A 17,350-nucleotide genomic window follows, 5' to 3' on the forward strand; every position below is an offset into this window, starting at 1 on the left:
CAACATCATTAGTTGTTAGGAAAATGCATATCAAAACAACAAAAAAGCCATGTCACACCCACTAAGATGGCTGTAAGCAAAAAGACAGTAAATAACAAGTATTGATGAGGATGTGGAGAAACTAGAACTCTTGTACAATGCTAGTGGGAATGTAAAATGGTATAACCAGCTTCGACAACCATCTCACAGTTCCACAAATAGTTAAATATAGTTGCCATATGACCCAACAATTCCATTCTTAGGTATATACCCAAGAGAAAGAAAAAATATATGCCTACATAAAAACATATACATGAATGTTTATAACGTTAGATGTTAATATATGTTCTGGTAGCATTATTCATAATAGCCAAAATGTAGAAACAACTCAAAAATCCATCAACTGATGAATGGATAAAAAAAATGTAGTATAGTCATTCAGCTACAAAAAGGAATGAAGCATTGATACATAATACAACATGGATGAACCTTGAAAACGTGCTAAGTGAAAAAAAATCGATATAAAAGGCCACATAGCATATGATTCCATTTCTATGAAGTGTCCAGAACAGACAAAAAAAACCCAAAAAGTATATTAGTAGTTGCCTAGATATAGGTAGCTGGGAGGATAAGAGGTAGGTAACTCAGTGGTATAGGGTTTCTTTTTGAGGTAATGAAAATGTTCTAAAAATTAACTGTACTTATGGTTGCATATATCTGTGAAGATACTAAAAACTCCTGAATTATACACTATAAATGGGTAATTAAATGGTATGTGAATTATATCTCTATAAAACTGTTATTTTAAAAAAAGACAAAATGATATACTGACATATTACTATATAGTGAACCTTGAAAACATTATATTAAATAAAAGAACGCAGACAAAAAAAATCACATATTGTATGATTCCATTTATAAGAAGTGTCCAGAATAGGCAAATTCATAAAGACAAAAAGATTAATGGTTGCCAGGAGGCAGAGGGAGAAAGGGATGGGGAAATGACTGATAAAGGGTACAGGCTTCTTTCTGGAGTGATGAATATGTTCTGGAATCAGATAGTGGTGACGGTTGCACAATCCTGTGAATACACTAAAAACCCACTAAACTGTATACTTTAAATAGGTGAATTTTACAGTATGTGAAATACATCTCAATTCAAAAAATTTAAATGGCGACAAATGGCTACTGTACTAGACAGCACAGCCATAGAGGGTGCCTAAATTCAAAGCAGCCTTCCATTAGCGAGAAACAGACTTTTGTTTTCAGCCATTTGGGAAGTAGGGGCTGGGAAGAGAGCAGGAACAGACAAATTTAAGAGGAGCAAAGAAGTGCTAAACATGTGGACTGTAATTGCTTAAAACTTTTAAATATAAATTCAGATGAAAGTCCAAAAGCTATAGCCCAGGGATGGATGACTTCAAAACAGTGTTTAACCTCTATGGGCATAAGCTTCTGAGTTTATAAAAAGAAAATTAACTACAACAGCATTTCCCAGACTGTGCTGTAGTTCTTATTAATAGCTACTGGGCATCCAAAAACAGTTTTGAGGACTAATACGTTTTATGAAATACTACATGTAGGTAAGTTAAACAGGTTTCTTTACTGCAAGACTTCCCAGAACACTTGAAATGATATTGTGTTTTGTAGGTTCAAAAGGGGCACATTATGCAGTAACTACTTTACAACAAATATTTTTACATATTACACAATGCTGGTTTGGGAAATACTGAACTATGTGAGTTATAATGGTTCCACCAGCTTCAGAGCTATATGAGTTCGATCCCTGGCCCGGGAATATCCCACATGCCGCAGAGCAACTAAGCCCATGTGCCACAACTACTAAGCCTGTGCTGAGAGCCCACGTGCCACAACTACTGAAGCCTGCATGCCTAGAGCCTGTGCTCTGCAACAAGAGAAGCCACGACAATGAAAAGTCCACGCACCACAACGAAGAGTAGCCCCAGCTTGCTGCAACTAGAGAAAGCCTGCACACAGCAACAAAGACCCAACACAGCCAAAAATAAAAACAAATGAATAAATTTATAAAAACAAAAACGAACAAACAAAAAAACCTATGGGATGCAGCAAAAGCAGTTCTAAGAGCGAAGTTTATAGCAATACAATCCTACCTCAAGAAACAAGAAAAATCTCATATAAACAATCTAACCTTACACCTAAAGGAAATAGAGAAAGAAGAACAAACAAAAACCAAAGTTAGCAGAAGGAAAGAAATCATAAAGATCAGAGCAGAAATAAATGAAATAGAAACAAAGAAAACAATAGCAAAGATCAATGAAACTAAAAGCTGGTTCTTTGAGAAGATAAACAAAACAGACAAACCTTTAGCCAGACTCATCAAGAAAAAGAGGGAGAGGTCTCAAATCAATAAAATTAGAAATGAAGAAGGAGAAGTTACCACAGACACCGCAAAAATACAAAGCATCCTAAGAGACTACTACAAGCAACTCTATACCAATAAAATGGACAACCTGGAAAAAAAGGACAAATTCTTAGAAAGGTATAACCTTCCAAGACTGAACCAGGAAGAAATAGAAAATATGAACAGACTAATCACAAGTAATGAAATTGAAACTGTGATTAAAAATCTCCCAACAGGGCTTCCCTGGTGGCGCAGTGGTTGAGAATCTGCCTGCCAATGCAGGGGACACGGGTTCGAGCCCTGGTCTGGGAGGATCCCACATGCCGCGGAGCAGCTGGGTCCGTGAGCCACAATTACTGAGCTTGGGCGTCTGGAGCCTGTGCTCTGCAACAAGAGAGGCCGCAATAGTGAGAGGCCCGTGCACCGCGATGAAGAGTGGCCCCTGCTTGCCACAACTAGAGAAAGCCCTCGCACAGAAACGAAGACCCAACTCAGCCATAAATAAATAAATAAATAAATAAATAAATAAATATTTTTTTAAAAATCTCCCAACAAACAAAAGTCCAGGACCAGACGGCTTCACAGGTGAATTCTATCAAACATTTAGAGAAGAGCTAACACTCATCCTTCTCAAACTCTTCCAAGGAACTGCAGAGGAAGGAACTCTCCCAAACTCATTGTAGGAGGCCACCATCACCTTGATGCCAAAACCAGGCAAAGATACTACAAAAAAACAAAATTACAGATCAATATCACTGATGAATGCAGATGCAAAAATCCTCAAGAAAATACTAGCAAACAGAATCCAACAACATATTAAAAGGATCAGACACCATGATCAAGTGGGATTTATCCCAGAGATGCAAGGATTCTTCAACAGACGCAAATCAATGAATGTGATACACCATACTAACAAACTGAAGAAGAAAAACCATATGATCATCTCAATAGATGCAGAAAAGGCTTCTGACAAAATTCAACACCCATTTATGATAAAAACTCTCCAGAAAGTGGGCATAGAGGGAAACTACCTCAACATAATAAAGGCCATATACAACAAACCCACAGCAAACATCATTCTCAACGGTGAAAAACTGAAAGCATTTCCTCTAAGATCAGGAACAAGACAAGGATGTCCACTCTCCCCACTATTATTCAACATAGTTTTGGAAGTCCTAGCCATGGCAATCAGAGAAAAAAAGAAATAAAAGGAATACAAATTGGAAAAGAAGAAGTAAAACTGTCACTGTTTGCAGATGACATGATACTATACACAGAGAATCCTAAAGATGTCACCAGAAAACTACTAGAGCTAATCAATGAATTTGGTAAAGTTGCAGGATACAAAATTAATGCACAGAAATCTCTTGCATTCCTATACACTAACAACGAAAGATCAGAAGAGAAATTAAGGAAACAATCCCATTCACCATTGCAACAAAAAGAATAAAATACCTAGGAACAAACCTACTCAAGGAGACAAAGGACCTGTATGCAGAAAACTATAAGACACTGATGAAAGAGATCAAAGATGACACAAACAGTTGGAGAGATATACCATGTTCGTAGATTGGAAGAATCAATACTGTGAAAATGACTATACTACCGCAAGCAATCTACAGATTCAATGCAATCCCTATCAAATTACCAATGACATTTTTTACAGAACTAGAACAAGAAATCTTCAAATTTGTATGGAGACACAAAAGACCCTGAATAGCCAAAACAATCTTGAGGGAAAAAAATGGAGCTGGAGCAATCAGACTCCCTGACTTCAGACTATACTATAAAGCTACAGTAATCAAGTCAATATGGTAGTGGCACAAAAACAGAAATATAGATCAATGGAACAGGAGAGAAAGCCCAGAGATAAACCCACACACCTAAGGTCAACTAATCTATGACAAAGGAAGCAAGGATATACAATGGAGAAAAGAGAGTCTCTTCAATGAGTGGTGCTGGGAAAACTGGACAGCTACGTGTAAAAGAATGAAATTACAACATTCCCTAACACCACACACAAAAATAAACTCAAAATGGATTAAAGATCTAAATGTAAGACCGGACACTATAAAACTCTTAAGAGGAAAATATAGGAAGAAGACTCTTTGACATAAATCACAGCAAGATCTTTTTTGACCCACCTCCTAGAGCAATGGAAATAAAAACAAAAATAAACAAATGGGACCTAATGAAACTTCAAAGCTTTTGCACAGCAAAGGAAACCATAAACAAGACGAAAAGACAACCTTCAGAATGGGAGAAAATATTTGCAAACGAATCAATGGACAAAGGATTAATCTCCAAAAACTATAAACAGCTCATGCAGCTCAATACAAAAAAAACAAACAACCCAACCAAAATATGGGCAGAAGACCTAAAAAGACAGTTCTCTAAAGAAGACATACATATGGCCAAGAGGCACATGAAAAGATGCTCAACATCACTAATTATTAGAGAAATGTAAATCAGAACTATAAAAAGGTATCACCTCACACCAGTCAGAATGGCCATCATCAGAAAATCTACAAACAACAAATGCTGGAGAGGGTGTGGAGAAAAGGGAACCCTCTTGCACTGCTGGTGGGAATGTAAATTGATAGAGCCACTATGGAGAACAGTATGGAGGTTCCTTAAAAAACTAAAAATAGAACTACCATATGACCCAGCAATCCCACTACTGGGCATATACCCTGAGAAAACCATAATTCAAAAAGACACATGCATCCCGATGTTCACTGCAGCACTATTTACAATAGCCAGGACATGGAAGCAACCTAAATGCCCATCGACAGACGAATGGATAAAGAAGATGGGGTACATATATACAATGGAATATTACTCAGCCACAAAAAGGAATGAAATTGGGTCATTTGTTGAGACGTGGATGGATCTAGGGACTGTCATACAGAGTGAAGTAAGTCAGAAAGAGAAGAACAAATATCGTATATTAACGCATGTAGTATGTGGAACCTAGAAAAATGGTACAGATGAACCGGTTTGCAGGGCAGAAGTTGAGACACAGATGTAGAGAACAAACATATGGACCCCAGGGGGGAAAGCGGGGGGTTGGGGGGTGGGATGAACTGGGAGATTGGGATTGACATTTATACACTAATATGTATAAAACAGATAACTAATAAGAACCTGCTGCATTAAAAAAATAAAATTAAAAAAAATTCTGATGTGTTAAATCACCTCAATCTATGGAAATTAAATCTCCCTAATTCAGCCTGATGTTCACTTGCATGGTTCACTCCTCTCTGTGGAGGTAAAAGACAAAAGTTACAGGGAAGGATGCAAACATCAGTTCTCAAATTTCTACTTTCTCCTTCTTCATTCTAGGTACGTTTAACATTATTCTATTTGTGAGAACAAACAGAAGTTAAATACAAACCTCCTTTCTGTATATTCTATGACCATTCATAACAAACAAAGACTACCACCATTAAAAGTCTCTTTTTAAAGCAAGGTATAAAGGTAATATAGAACATGAACATAATATTTTTAAAATATATCATACGTAGATGTACATGTCAAAAAGATTTAAAAGTATAAATACCAGCTGTATATTCAAAATGATTAGGCAATTTTAAGTTTCTTCCTTAATATTTATTGTATTTTCTAATAATTTTTCAACAATGAGCATGTATTTTATGGTTTTTATTAAGAATTTACAATCTTTGTATCATTTTAGTAACTACTTTTTAATGAAACTGACTAGTAAGCCATGATTCTGTTATCCCCTTATAAACCCTTCCTGCAATTTTTAATGAATTCTGAGAGTATCCTTGCTGATAATGAGAAAAAAGGAAGCTATTAATGACATCTTTCCCGTTATTCAAAAGAAAGATTTCAGATAAAACATTAAGGTAAATTCTTTTTTTTTTAATTAAATCTTTATTGGAGTATAATTGCTTTACAATGTTGTGTTAGTTTCTGCTGTATAACCAAGTGAATCAGCTATATGTATACATATACCCCCATATCCCCTCCCTCTTGCATCTCCCTCCCACCCTCCCTATCCCACCCCTCTAGGCAGTCAAAGAACCGAGGTGATCTCCCTGTGCTATGCGGCTGCTTCCCACTAGCTATCTATTTTACATTTGGTAGTGTATATATGTCCATGCCACTCTCTCACTTCGTCCCAGCTTACCCTTCCCCCTCCCCGTGTCCTCAAGTCCATTCTCTACATCTGCGTCTTTATTCCTGTCCTGCCCCTAGGTTCTTCAGAACCTTTTGTTTTTTTAGATTCCATATATTATGTGCTAACATTCAGTATTTGTTTTTCTCTTTCTGACTTACTTCACTCTGTATGACAGACTCTAGGTCCATCCACCTCACTACAAATAACTCAATTTCTTTTTATGGCTGAGTAATATTCCATTGTATATATGTGCCACATCTTCTTTATCCATTCATCTGTCGACAGACACTTAGGTTGCTTCCATGGCCTGGCTATTGTAAATAGTGCTGCAATGAACATTGTGGCACATGACTTTTTGAATTATGGTTTTCTCAGGGTATATGCCCAGTAGTGGGATTGCTGGGTCGTATGGTAGTTCTATTTTTAGTTTTTTAAGGTCCCTCCATACTGTTCTCCATAGTGGCTGTATCAGTTTACATTCCCACCAGCAGTGCAAGAGGGTTCCCTCTTCTCTACACCCTCTCCAGCATTTATCAAAACATTAAGGTAAATTCTTAATTTCTGTTCTTCTGAGCAAAGCCATTTTACTGGATGACTTTGTTCTTAATCTAAACAATGGACAATGGGATTTTACTATGTATCTATGTGAATTAGCACTCACAAAAAAGAATAACTTTCTTTTACCTAAGAAAAGGAAAAATATAAATATGAACAAGTTGGTTTTTCAGACTTACTTTAGGAAAGTAACAAATATAATCTTATTTCATCCACCAAAGCATTGAAGCAACCCATGTTATTATAAAATTCTCCATTTGTAAATAGGTAAATTCCAAGTTAATCAAAAATGTTTTAAAAGTTTCTGGACACTCCCTAGATTAGGAATTAATGTTTATATTTATAAATGAAGAAAAAAAAAAAAACACAGGTTTTACATTTATCTCCAAAAAGTCCTTAACAATAACTTAAATCCTTTTTACAGGAAAGAAAATCAATCAGGGAAGCAGGAAACTGTAGTTGTAACTTTTTATCATCACATTTCAGAAAAAATATTTTGACTATCACTTTTTCTAGAGGTGGAAATAAAACAGAATCATCTAACTTTTTACTAAAGATGATTTTTAAATTTCTAATGTTAACTGCATTAGTAACCTGGAAAACTACTACTTACAACCTTGCTGTACCTGTAGATTGTATTTGTGTGTTAATACAGGTAATATTTGATCACTCCTAATGCCAACAGATAACATTTCTGAAGGACATTTTCATGATAGAAATAATTTAAACACGGTATGTTTGTTTTCAGAAGGACAGCACACCATTTTCCTTCCTTTGCTCAATCTTCACACTAAATATAATCCACATTTAGAATATTCTTATTTACCTTATTTTTTTATATTCCCATGCATAAAACCAGCTATTTAAGGACACTGAGCAAAGAACCTTATCATTTGTTACTTATGATCAGTAGATTTGCCTTTTTTCTGCTTTACAGGCAAAAATTATATTTCCACAAAATAAAATGAGTGTTGGGTGAGTTAACTTGAGCTAACGGTTAGGACATGATGCTATAATAAGGCTAAATTGACCATTTGATCACCGATCCCACCAAATGACTTTCATCTATCGCAGGGTCACAGGCAGCATCGAAACTCCTGCTGGTCAGTTTGCTGGTCACCAAGAAGAGCCAGGCAAATGAGCAGCTGGGTCAGCACAAATCCACTATCACCATCTTCTATTCATCAACTTTACCACAAACAAATCATGTAAGAGTTGTCATCTGGGGAGAGATCCCCAACAATATACCCAATCTTAACACAGATGATAATCTAAGAGGTAAAAGTGTAAAGTTTATTTTAGATGCTAAATTGAAGAAATAAGATATTTTAAAACCCAAGTCCATTTCTATTAGCCAGTATTTATACTTCGAATTTTAAAATACCATCCCATTAAATTCTGAGTCCCATTGCTAAGACAAATGATGGCAGTAACATTCTTCGCTCTTGAACTGGAATAAATGCATAAAATATATAAAAAGATGACAGTTGTTGATCCCTTTACTCTCTCAGCTTTATTAATTCAGGTACTTTTACCTTTATGTAACAACTGTAATATAAGAGGAACTATACCTTCAAATTACAATAAAAATTATCTTCCAAAGAGAGAGAAATCTGTTTCTTTCTTTCTTTTTTTTAATTTAGTGGTGAAAACCGCAACCCAATCAGTTTTCCACCCTCAACTTCTCTTCTGACCTGTAACTCTTTCTCATAATATGTTGCACAAGGGATTGTAATTACAACTTCAGTCCTTTTAATTTGCCTCCCCTAGAGACTGAATTCCCAGAGTGAGGACAGCATAGCTTCTTCCTTCTTCCCACCTGCAGCCCATTAAGAGTATAAACTGACACACTACATGGTATTCATTTGCTCACAGATCAGCCTCTCCTACTAACTACACTATGAGATTCTGTGGACACAAGGTATGAATTATCAACACTTGACACAGTGCCAGGCTATAGAAGACTTTCAAATGTATTTAGTGAAAAATTGAGCATCTTAACCTTTGAATCTCTCCTACCACACTCAGTATCAGCAAAGCACCCTATGAATATGGACAATTGTACTTTTTGTATGAATCTTTGACCCAAGTCACATTCTTTCTTTTCCTACTAGCCATACTTTCAACTGCCTCTTTGGAGGGAAAAGCCTTGGGTTATGTCTGATTTATTCTCCAATACAAATATTCACTACAAGAAAATACAGAGTTCAGGATATGTCTAATCAAGCAAAATCTCACAATACTATCCTTGATTAACCATGTATGTGGTCCTTACAAAATTTATGAACCTGTAAATTTCAACACCTATTTTTTTTGGTTTACACCAAGACTTGAGAATGCTTCCCAATACAGCTGATGTTAAAAAGGATGCCTGGAGAGATGGAGGTGGGAACAGGAAAAAAAGACCATAGTGAAGGAACAATTTAACGTATTTCTTCCATTTCCACCTTCATCCTAAGAGAATTTAAATGGGAAGGGAAAAAATGCAGGTAGAACCTGTGATTCAGAATAAGCTATAAAGAAAACAAAAGATACTGACTTTGCAAACTGTGCGTCTTAAACCATCCTTTCAAATAATTTTTAAAGAGGAATTTTTTTTTAACCCACAGAATCTTTTGCTTTTTCCAGGAGCAGCTGGATTTCATCTCACCCAATATCCCCCGCCTCCATACACATACATACAGCGCTACCACTGAGTCCCTGTGCCAAACCAATCATCACAGAAAAAACTAAACCATGAGGATCATTTCCTAATTCTCTCTGAAAAATAATCCCCAAATTTTTCCCCACAGGCAAATTACCTATTCTAATGGGATTGGGGGAAGGTGGCGGGACGGAAGAGTTCATTATCATGCAGCTTCTCATTCTCTATAGGGAGAAAAATGGCATTAACTTCCAACAAGGGACAGCTACTCTTATACTGTATCCCCAGTTAGAACCTAAAAACAAGCAAAAAAACAAAAAAAACAAAAACCGATCTTTTGATGCATTCAAATGAATAGAAAGCTGAGACAGTTTACTTTGCAGCAATATAACCCCTTAAAAATCTTCCAGAGCTTGGGGGATGGGGGTGACCCATCAATCCCCCCACACCCTTGCCATATGGGGGAGCAGGATTCTGTCAAATAGAAAATGCCACTCTCCGCCTCCTCCGCCATCCCGAAAATTGACTGGCACCGAGTGCGGAGGCGGCCGAGGGAAGAAGCGAGGAGGCGGGGGACACACCACACACACACACACACACACACACACACACCACACACACACACACACCACACACACCCGCACCGAGGGCTGATTCATGGCTTTTTAAAATGTTTTAAAGCTACAATTTCCTCCAACCGGAGAATTCTCACCCATTCCCCAACCGCAGCTCCCACCATGCTCCTCCCCCCCTACATGGGGGTCAGCTAAACTGTGTCCCAGCCGCGGCCTCGACCCCGCGCGCCCTACGCCCCCAGGCGCGCGGCCCCCGGCCGGGGGTCCCCCACGCGCCCTCACCACCCCGAGGCCCGACGCGCCCAGGCCGGGAGATGCGTCGCACCTGGATGTAGTTGTTCTCGCAGTAATCGGCCACCCGTTCCAGATTCGTGTAACTGTCGAAGAGGGCCCGGCGGCCCCCCGGGATTTCCTCCTCCAGCAGCATCTGCAGCTCCGCCATCTTCACATCCTCCTCCTCCTCATACAGACCGCAGAGGCAGTGGCGGCAGCAGCGCCAGGGAAACCCAAGACTGGGAGAGGAGGAGCGGCGGCGACGGCGGCAGCAACCGGGAGGAGCGAGAAACACTCCCCGCCAGCGACAGGGGAGGGGGCAGCACGAACGGGGGCGGGGCGCGAGCCGACGGACTCCGAGGACGGTCACCGCGGCGACGGCCGGCACGGCGCGCGCACGCGCGCTCGCCTCCCTCCGCCTCCGGGAGCCCGAAAAAGATTCCCACCCTTGGTCCCGCCGCCCGCCCCTCCCCCACTTCCGGCGTCTCCTAGCGACCGCGGGAGTGGGGGCCGGGATGCGCGCGGGAGTAGCGCGCGCAGTTAACCCTTCGGCCTCCGCAGGTTGCGTGGCTGGAGAAGCGCCCCTGGCTGTCTTTGTTAGTCCGGCGTGAACGCCCACCCGGCTCCGCCGTCTTTTGGCCCGCGTCTTCAGCGACTCCCCTCGGCGTTATCCTCAACCTGGGGCCCAACCCCATGGTCATGGGCCTGAGGGATAACATCAGCCTACTAAACTTTCATGCAGCTTTAAGTGCCGCCCCACTTTTCATTTTTCTCTTCATCTTTGACCTCATCCATCCTCACTGGTACAAATAAGTAAATTTCAATTTCCTAATCCCAAATTTCCTGTCCTTCGCCTTTTTTGCACCTGTTTGCCCATTGACACCGTTTCCCCCTGCCAGGTTAGCCTCTGTTCTGTTCTCCTTTGACCATCCTCCGGACTTCAGCTTTTTGCGCTTGCCCTCTCTTTGCTTCGCTTCCTCAGTGACAACCTTTTCTGTCATTTCTCTTAGTCTGTCAACTTGACTTTTTTCTTCGTCTATTCCGTGTTTAAAGTTTCGAAAACGGTTTTGCTGGTACTTTCATTCCTCACAGGACTGTTACATGGATAAAATAAATGTTTAAAGCACTTTGGGAAACGATAAATGACACAAAAATTCAAGGTAGATCATTTTGATCTTGCAGTTATTATTCTGTTATTCCTTAGATACTATATCTTTTTTTCCTAAATCTGACTACTCCACACAATGTAATCTTAAAAAACTAAAATTCCTGACGCCTGCTGAGATATTATAAAGTCCATGACCTTTATTTGTACTGTGGAAAGTCAAGGTTGACTACATTTGCAGTTTAGAGCAAGATTCATTATTTCAACTCTTGTATTTGTGATCTCTTGGCCCTCCTACAGTGATTTTTTCCCCCTCTTTTTTTTTCTTCCCAGATTATGAGGAAACTATATTATACTTTCTCAAAAAATCACTTTAATGCCTTACCATTACACATTTCTGGAGCAATCTCTGATGATGTTATATTGGCTTTATTATATACACATTAGCAAATTGTGTTGAGTTTTCTCTGTGGAACCCAAATTAAAGGATACTGAAAATGTTGTTCCAGTCCAGCTAGTTTTGTTCTTAACCACTTTAAACATCTTCCGTATTAGTGGTTCTCAAACTTAAGTGTGACGAGCTCTTTAAAATGAAAGCTGCAGGGTCACACTCTAGAGATTCATTAGCTTTAGTGATGGAATGGAGTAGTTACTTAAATGGCCCATAAACATGCTTCAGGGATTAACATATTAGATCAAGCAAACTTTTCTTTCGGACTAAAGTTCAGTGAATCAAAGGGTACTGTTGAGCTGTGAGAAGTCCACCAGGGTCAGTTAAATGCTAAACAGACTCTTCCGCCATTAGTTGTTTCCACCTAGCATTCTTTCAAATACTGCTTAGCAATTAGCCCAATAAACAGTTCTCCCCAGAGGGTCGATTCATCATCCTAGGTATCACTGCGTGAAGATTCCAGTATGCACTTTCTCAAATTAATATGTGACTTCTTTGGATCTTAGCTTCCTTATCTGAAAAATCAAAGGGTTAAACTCAGGTCAGTTCTCAAACTTCTTAGTGGATTGCAATCACCTGCAGGGCTTGTTGAACCGCAGGATCGCTAGGCCCCAGCCCCAGACTTTCTCACTCAGTTGATCTGCCCCACTTCATAGTTCTAACAAGGTCCCAGGGGGTGCCAATGAAACTGCCCTTCTGGTTCTGAAGGTCTAAGTGGGAATCTCTGCCAAGAGAAGACCTTTTAATATTCGGCAGACTCTAAGAATTGAAGGACATAGATACACACTTCTGCTGCCACCAAGAACATTTCAGCAAAAAAGAAGACAACTACAAAATCTATACAAAGTACATGCATCGTGTGTGCATATATATTATCTCAGTGGAGGGATTGTAGGGTTGTTTGGTTTTGCGCATCTTAATTCTTCTAAAATGAGCATGGATTACTTTATAAGAGTCCAGGGAGGCTATTATCTCCCTAAATCAGAGAGAATACTTTTATTAATGCATCCCAAGATGACATTTTTAAAGCAATTTTATCATCAGTTTGATTCAAAGTAAGCATTAAAAAGTAGACTTTTTACATATTAACCCAGTCATGCCAAGTGCAGTTGATTTTTTTTTAATCTAATTGCAGGTCCTTATATTTGTTTCCAATTATGCCTTGGCTTTTTCCCAAATTTAAACCCTCATTACAATCTCCTGAAATAAATTATCTTGCTTCACATCATCTACTGATTTGATAAGCAAGACTTTGGGGTTCATTATAGCCTTCAATAAGAATGTTGAAATCAAGGCCAAGAAGAGGGCCTAACGGCTTGGCCCTGGAAGACTCACTTAGTTGGTCAGAGCCACTCTCAGTATGCCTTAAATTGGGCCACTTGTGACTGTACCTTAAAGGATTCACATTTATCCAGTATTTCATCATCATAGTCACGTGACTGGTGAGAAAGTGTCAAATTCTTCTGCTGAAATAAAGATACTGTGGAATTCCCCTGATGTATCTCATCCTAGCAACTCTATACTTAAATGAGGAAATTAAGGTAAAGCACATAATATATTGCCTAATATTATGGGCTCTAAAGAAATAAATGTTGCTTAACTGAATTGTTTACATTGCTTGTCTTACGATATCTAGAAGACATACCGATTCACTTCAGACTTTCCCCCCCGACTCTTCCTGCACACACTGACATGATAATTCATCATAAACATTGTTTTCAGGGACTTCCCTGGTGGTCCAGTGGGTAAGACTCCATCCTCCCAATGCAGGGGGCCTGGGTTCCATCCCTGGTCGGGGAACTAGATCCCACATGCATACCGCAATAAGCCCGCATGCCACAACTAAGAAGTCCGCATGCTGCAACTAAAGATCCTGTGTGCTAAGACCTGGCACAGCCTAAATAAATAAATAAACATTAAAAAAAGGAAAAAAAGATGCTCAACATCACTAATCATCAGGGAAACGAGACATCACCTCACACCTGTCAGAATAGCTATCACCAAAAAGAATACAAAAAAAAAAAAAAAAACCACATTATTTTCATCATTAACTCTTTGCCTCCAAATTCTCAGTCTCTCTTAAATGACATCAACCTATCAGGTTTAAAATCCTTAACATTGAGTATTAATTAGTAGTTAATATTACTGTATTTTCTCATACATTTTAAAAATTTATTAGAGAACAAATAATATCTATGGCACCTAAAGAATACCATCTGTCTCATTTCCACACAATGGCACTTTCTGTAATATTTATCCCTTTTCCTGGTTTTACATTAAATGCTTGGAAACTATTAAATAAGAAACTATAAGAATGTCATCCTTCTTCATGAAGATACTTGGGACTGTTTTCTTTCTTTACCTTGAGAATCTCAAAACTAGTTTTCTGGCTGCTATATGATTTTATCAGGCAATACCAAGTTGGATATATATGTACATATACAGTTCAACGAATGAATATGTATTTCAATGAAATTTAAAAGAATTCCTTTTTCAGCAGTTAAGTTCCCTGTTTGAGATATTACACAGTAGTAATCAGGAGAAATGCAGAGTGTTTTACTCAAGCAATGACATGGTTAACTTAGTTCCTATTCTTACCCCAAACAAGAAAAATAATTATCAGTGATTAATATTTTCATACACATTTTAGGGTTTTAATCAAATTTAAGACTCCCAGGAAATTTTAATACCAAGTGCATATAATGTGTATATATTAAATCTTTGAAACAGATTTTCTGTATGTGATCAGAAGATAAATGACCGGGATCTAAGCCTTATATTTTTAGGCACACTTTATCATCTGAAACTTTGGTTTCAGTTTTAGTGATATAAACCTTGGTCTCAATTTTAGGGATACTTATTTAATGGTTAAAAATGTACCAAACTACTAAAAAAAAAGCTTTACTGTGCAATAGAGCATTCCATGCTCTATAGCTACATGAATACACATTTTAAGAAATAAGTTAAAAATGACTGGAAAGAATACAAAGAATCCTCCAAAATTAGTCTGTAAGAAAAAAAAACCCTCCCATCTTCAGGAAGTCAGGAGTCCACAAGTCTCATACATATTTTTTTCATTTTTATTGAAAGTCATTTTTTTGTCTCTTTATTATGGAAATTACAAACATACAGTATGGAGAATGGTGTAATGAATACACAAACATCCACTGATGAGATGTAACGATGGCTTCTATTTTACCTTATATTATTCTTATGATACAGAATTTTAAAGAAAATTACAGTAATCATGACATTTAACCCCTAAATACTTTAGTATATATCTCTAAAAAACAAGGATATTTTGCCACATAACCACAATATTGTTGCACATCTAACAAAATCAACAGTAGTCCCCTCATACTAACCAATACCCAATAAAAAGCATTTTTCAAGAAGAAATCACTCTTGAAAGGAGAGAAAATAACATATACCCAAGATACAACCTGGAAGGATTATATTTAAATATTTAGAATCTATAATAGTTTCCTATAAGAGACAACAAAATAGCTCCCTTTCCTGTGAAAAGTGAAAAGAGGAAAAAAGTTTTTCCATCAAACCATGAATGTGGACAATATAAACCTGAAATTCTTCATGACAACGTATCTCTGTGTATAGACATAACCAATGGGGTAGATAATTTATCTTGAAAGGCATATGTTTTCAAAGAATAAAAAGTCCTCAATTCTTTAAGTTTCTACTAAAATTGGTTTTACATATCCCTCCCCCACCAAAACAGTGAATTTCAGAGCTAAAGCATAAAACAGATCATCCTTTCCCACAGCAGACAGATCACCAATCAGTTCACAAAAATTGGATTTCTAAAATTAGCTACTTTTGTTCACACTTTGTCTTAAATTATGTTAAAGGTTTTATAGAGCGTCAAGCCTCAAAATGTACTAACTAGGTTTTTATTACTGACAACTATATTGACCTTCACTTAATAACATGAATTGCTAAGAGTTTGAAATATACGTTTTTCTGATTATGCTTTAATACCATTAGAACCTGTATGCTGAATATTCACTGCAGCATGTATGATTTTCAAAGCTGCTAATTTTTTTTATAATAATCTGTTTCTTATCAGTTTCAGTAATATTGCAAACAAAGAGGTTATACTTTGACAAAATTGCTAACTAAACATCATGGTATATGGTAATAAGTCTCACTAGTATAGTACAAGGTTGCTAAGAATATCATTGACCACCGATTGCTATGTTCATGAAATGGAATGTAGAAGAGGTTAACAGCAAAAAAAGTGACTCATGATATTCCTTGTCGAAGTAATTTTATGTAGCCTCTTGGAAAGAAAGGAGCAGAAGAGAATAACTTTGGTATTTTAAAATGGCAAGGAATACTGAATTTAACTACACTTAAAATACATCAGTAGGATTTCTTCCTTCCTCCTCCACAGGAATTAACAATATATTTCTCACAGATTTCTATTATCTAGATGTCCAACCATATGAATAAGTGAATGACTCATATCACTGAAATATTTCATAGGGTTTTATAATGATATTTCGGGGAAAAATCCCATTTTACCTTCCAGCAGAAAATGTTTGGCAATTATTAAAATACAGGAAAGTAAGAGCTCCATCAGTGAAATGGGGCTTCAGATAAGAGACTTTTAGTGTACTGTATCACTTTTGCAACTTCAATAAAAATCTGTATTATCAAATTGCTTTTAAGTTTAGCATCTATTTGTTGCCTATTTTGTAAATAATTTTAAGACATCCTAGAGAGTTTTAAATCGCTTGATGATAAATCATGAAAAAGACATTTATGGGTATTTGCAAGGACAACTAGCATACAACCAGGAGGCACAGACCTCAAAAACCACTGAGTCACAGCACCATGCTGTGTAAGGTCAGATGTGTCCAGGGCGAGCTTCATGGGCTGCAACCAGTGCAGTCCCACAGAAGCCCACACCTCAGGAGGACCCTGTGTTGGGGTATAACACTTTGAAGGCACTGCAGTGAAATTCTCAAATTTGATTTGTGAATTTGTATTTTGTAAGTGAAGTCCACTGGGACCCTGGAGTATACGCCCGGGGCTTAGAGTTTACTTCCTTGCCTCCCTAGACATGTTCTCAGTTACCAGCTTCCCGCTCCCCGGTGCCCTGCACCCTGCCTGGCCTCCCTCTAACCATCCCTGCCCATTACCACTGCTGCCTTCTACCCAGAGCAGCAGTAAGATTGCATTAGGAGGAGAGTTGATGAGGGAGGCCCACTTTCTGCC

At 38.1% G+C, this 17,350-nt stretch overlaps 1 protein-coding gene across 8 annotated transcripts in view; it reads right to left on the reverse strand.

The window, feature by feature from the left end:
* ABI2 (abl interactor 2) overlaps nt 1–10,956 on the reverse strand; it is a 100,284-nt gene extending 89,328 nt beyond the window's left edge. For 3 of the 8 annotated variants that reach the window (XM_068544627.1, XM_068544626.1, XM_068544625.1), the window contains exon 1: nt 10,609–10,954. In XM_068544627.1, coding sequence (XP_068400728.1) covers nt 10,609–10,725 — 117 coding nt within the window. In that variant the 5' untranslated portion in view covers nt 10,726–10,954. Of the gene's footprint in view, nt 1–10,608 lie in introns of all 8 variants that reach the window. The other 5 variants (XM_068544624.1, XM_068544622.1, XM_068544623.1 and 2 more) reach the window with 3 other exon arrangements.
* Between the last annotated feature and the right edge of the window lie 6,394 nt (nt 10,957–17,350).

This window comes from Eschrichtius robustus, chromosome 5 (genome assembly GCF_028021215.1).
Source record: "Eschrichtius robustus isolate mEscRob2 chromosome 5, mEscRob2.pri, whole genome shotgun sequence".
NCBI classification, from domain to species: Eukaryota; Metazoa; Chordata; class Mammalia; order Artiodactyla; family Eschrichtiidae; genus Eschrichtius; species Eschrichtius robustus.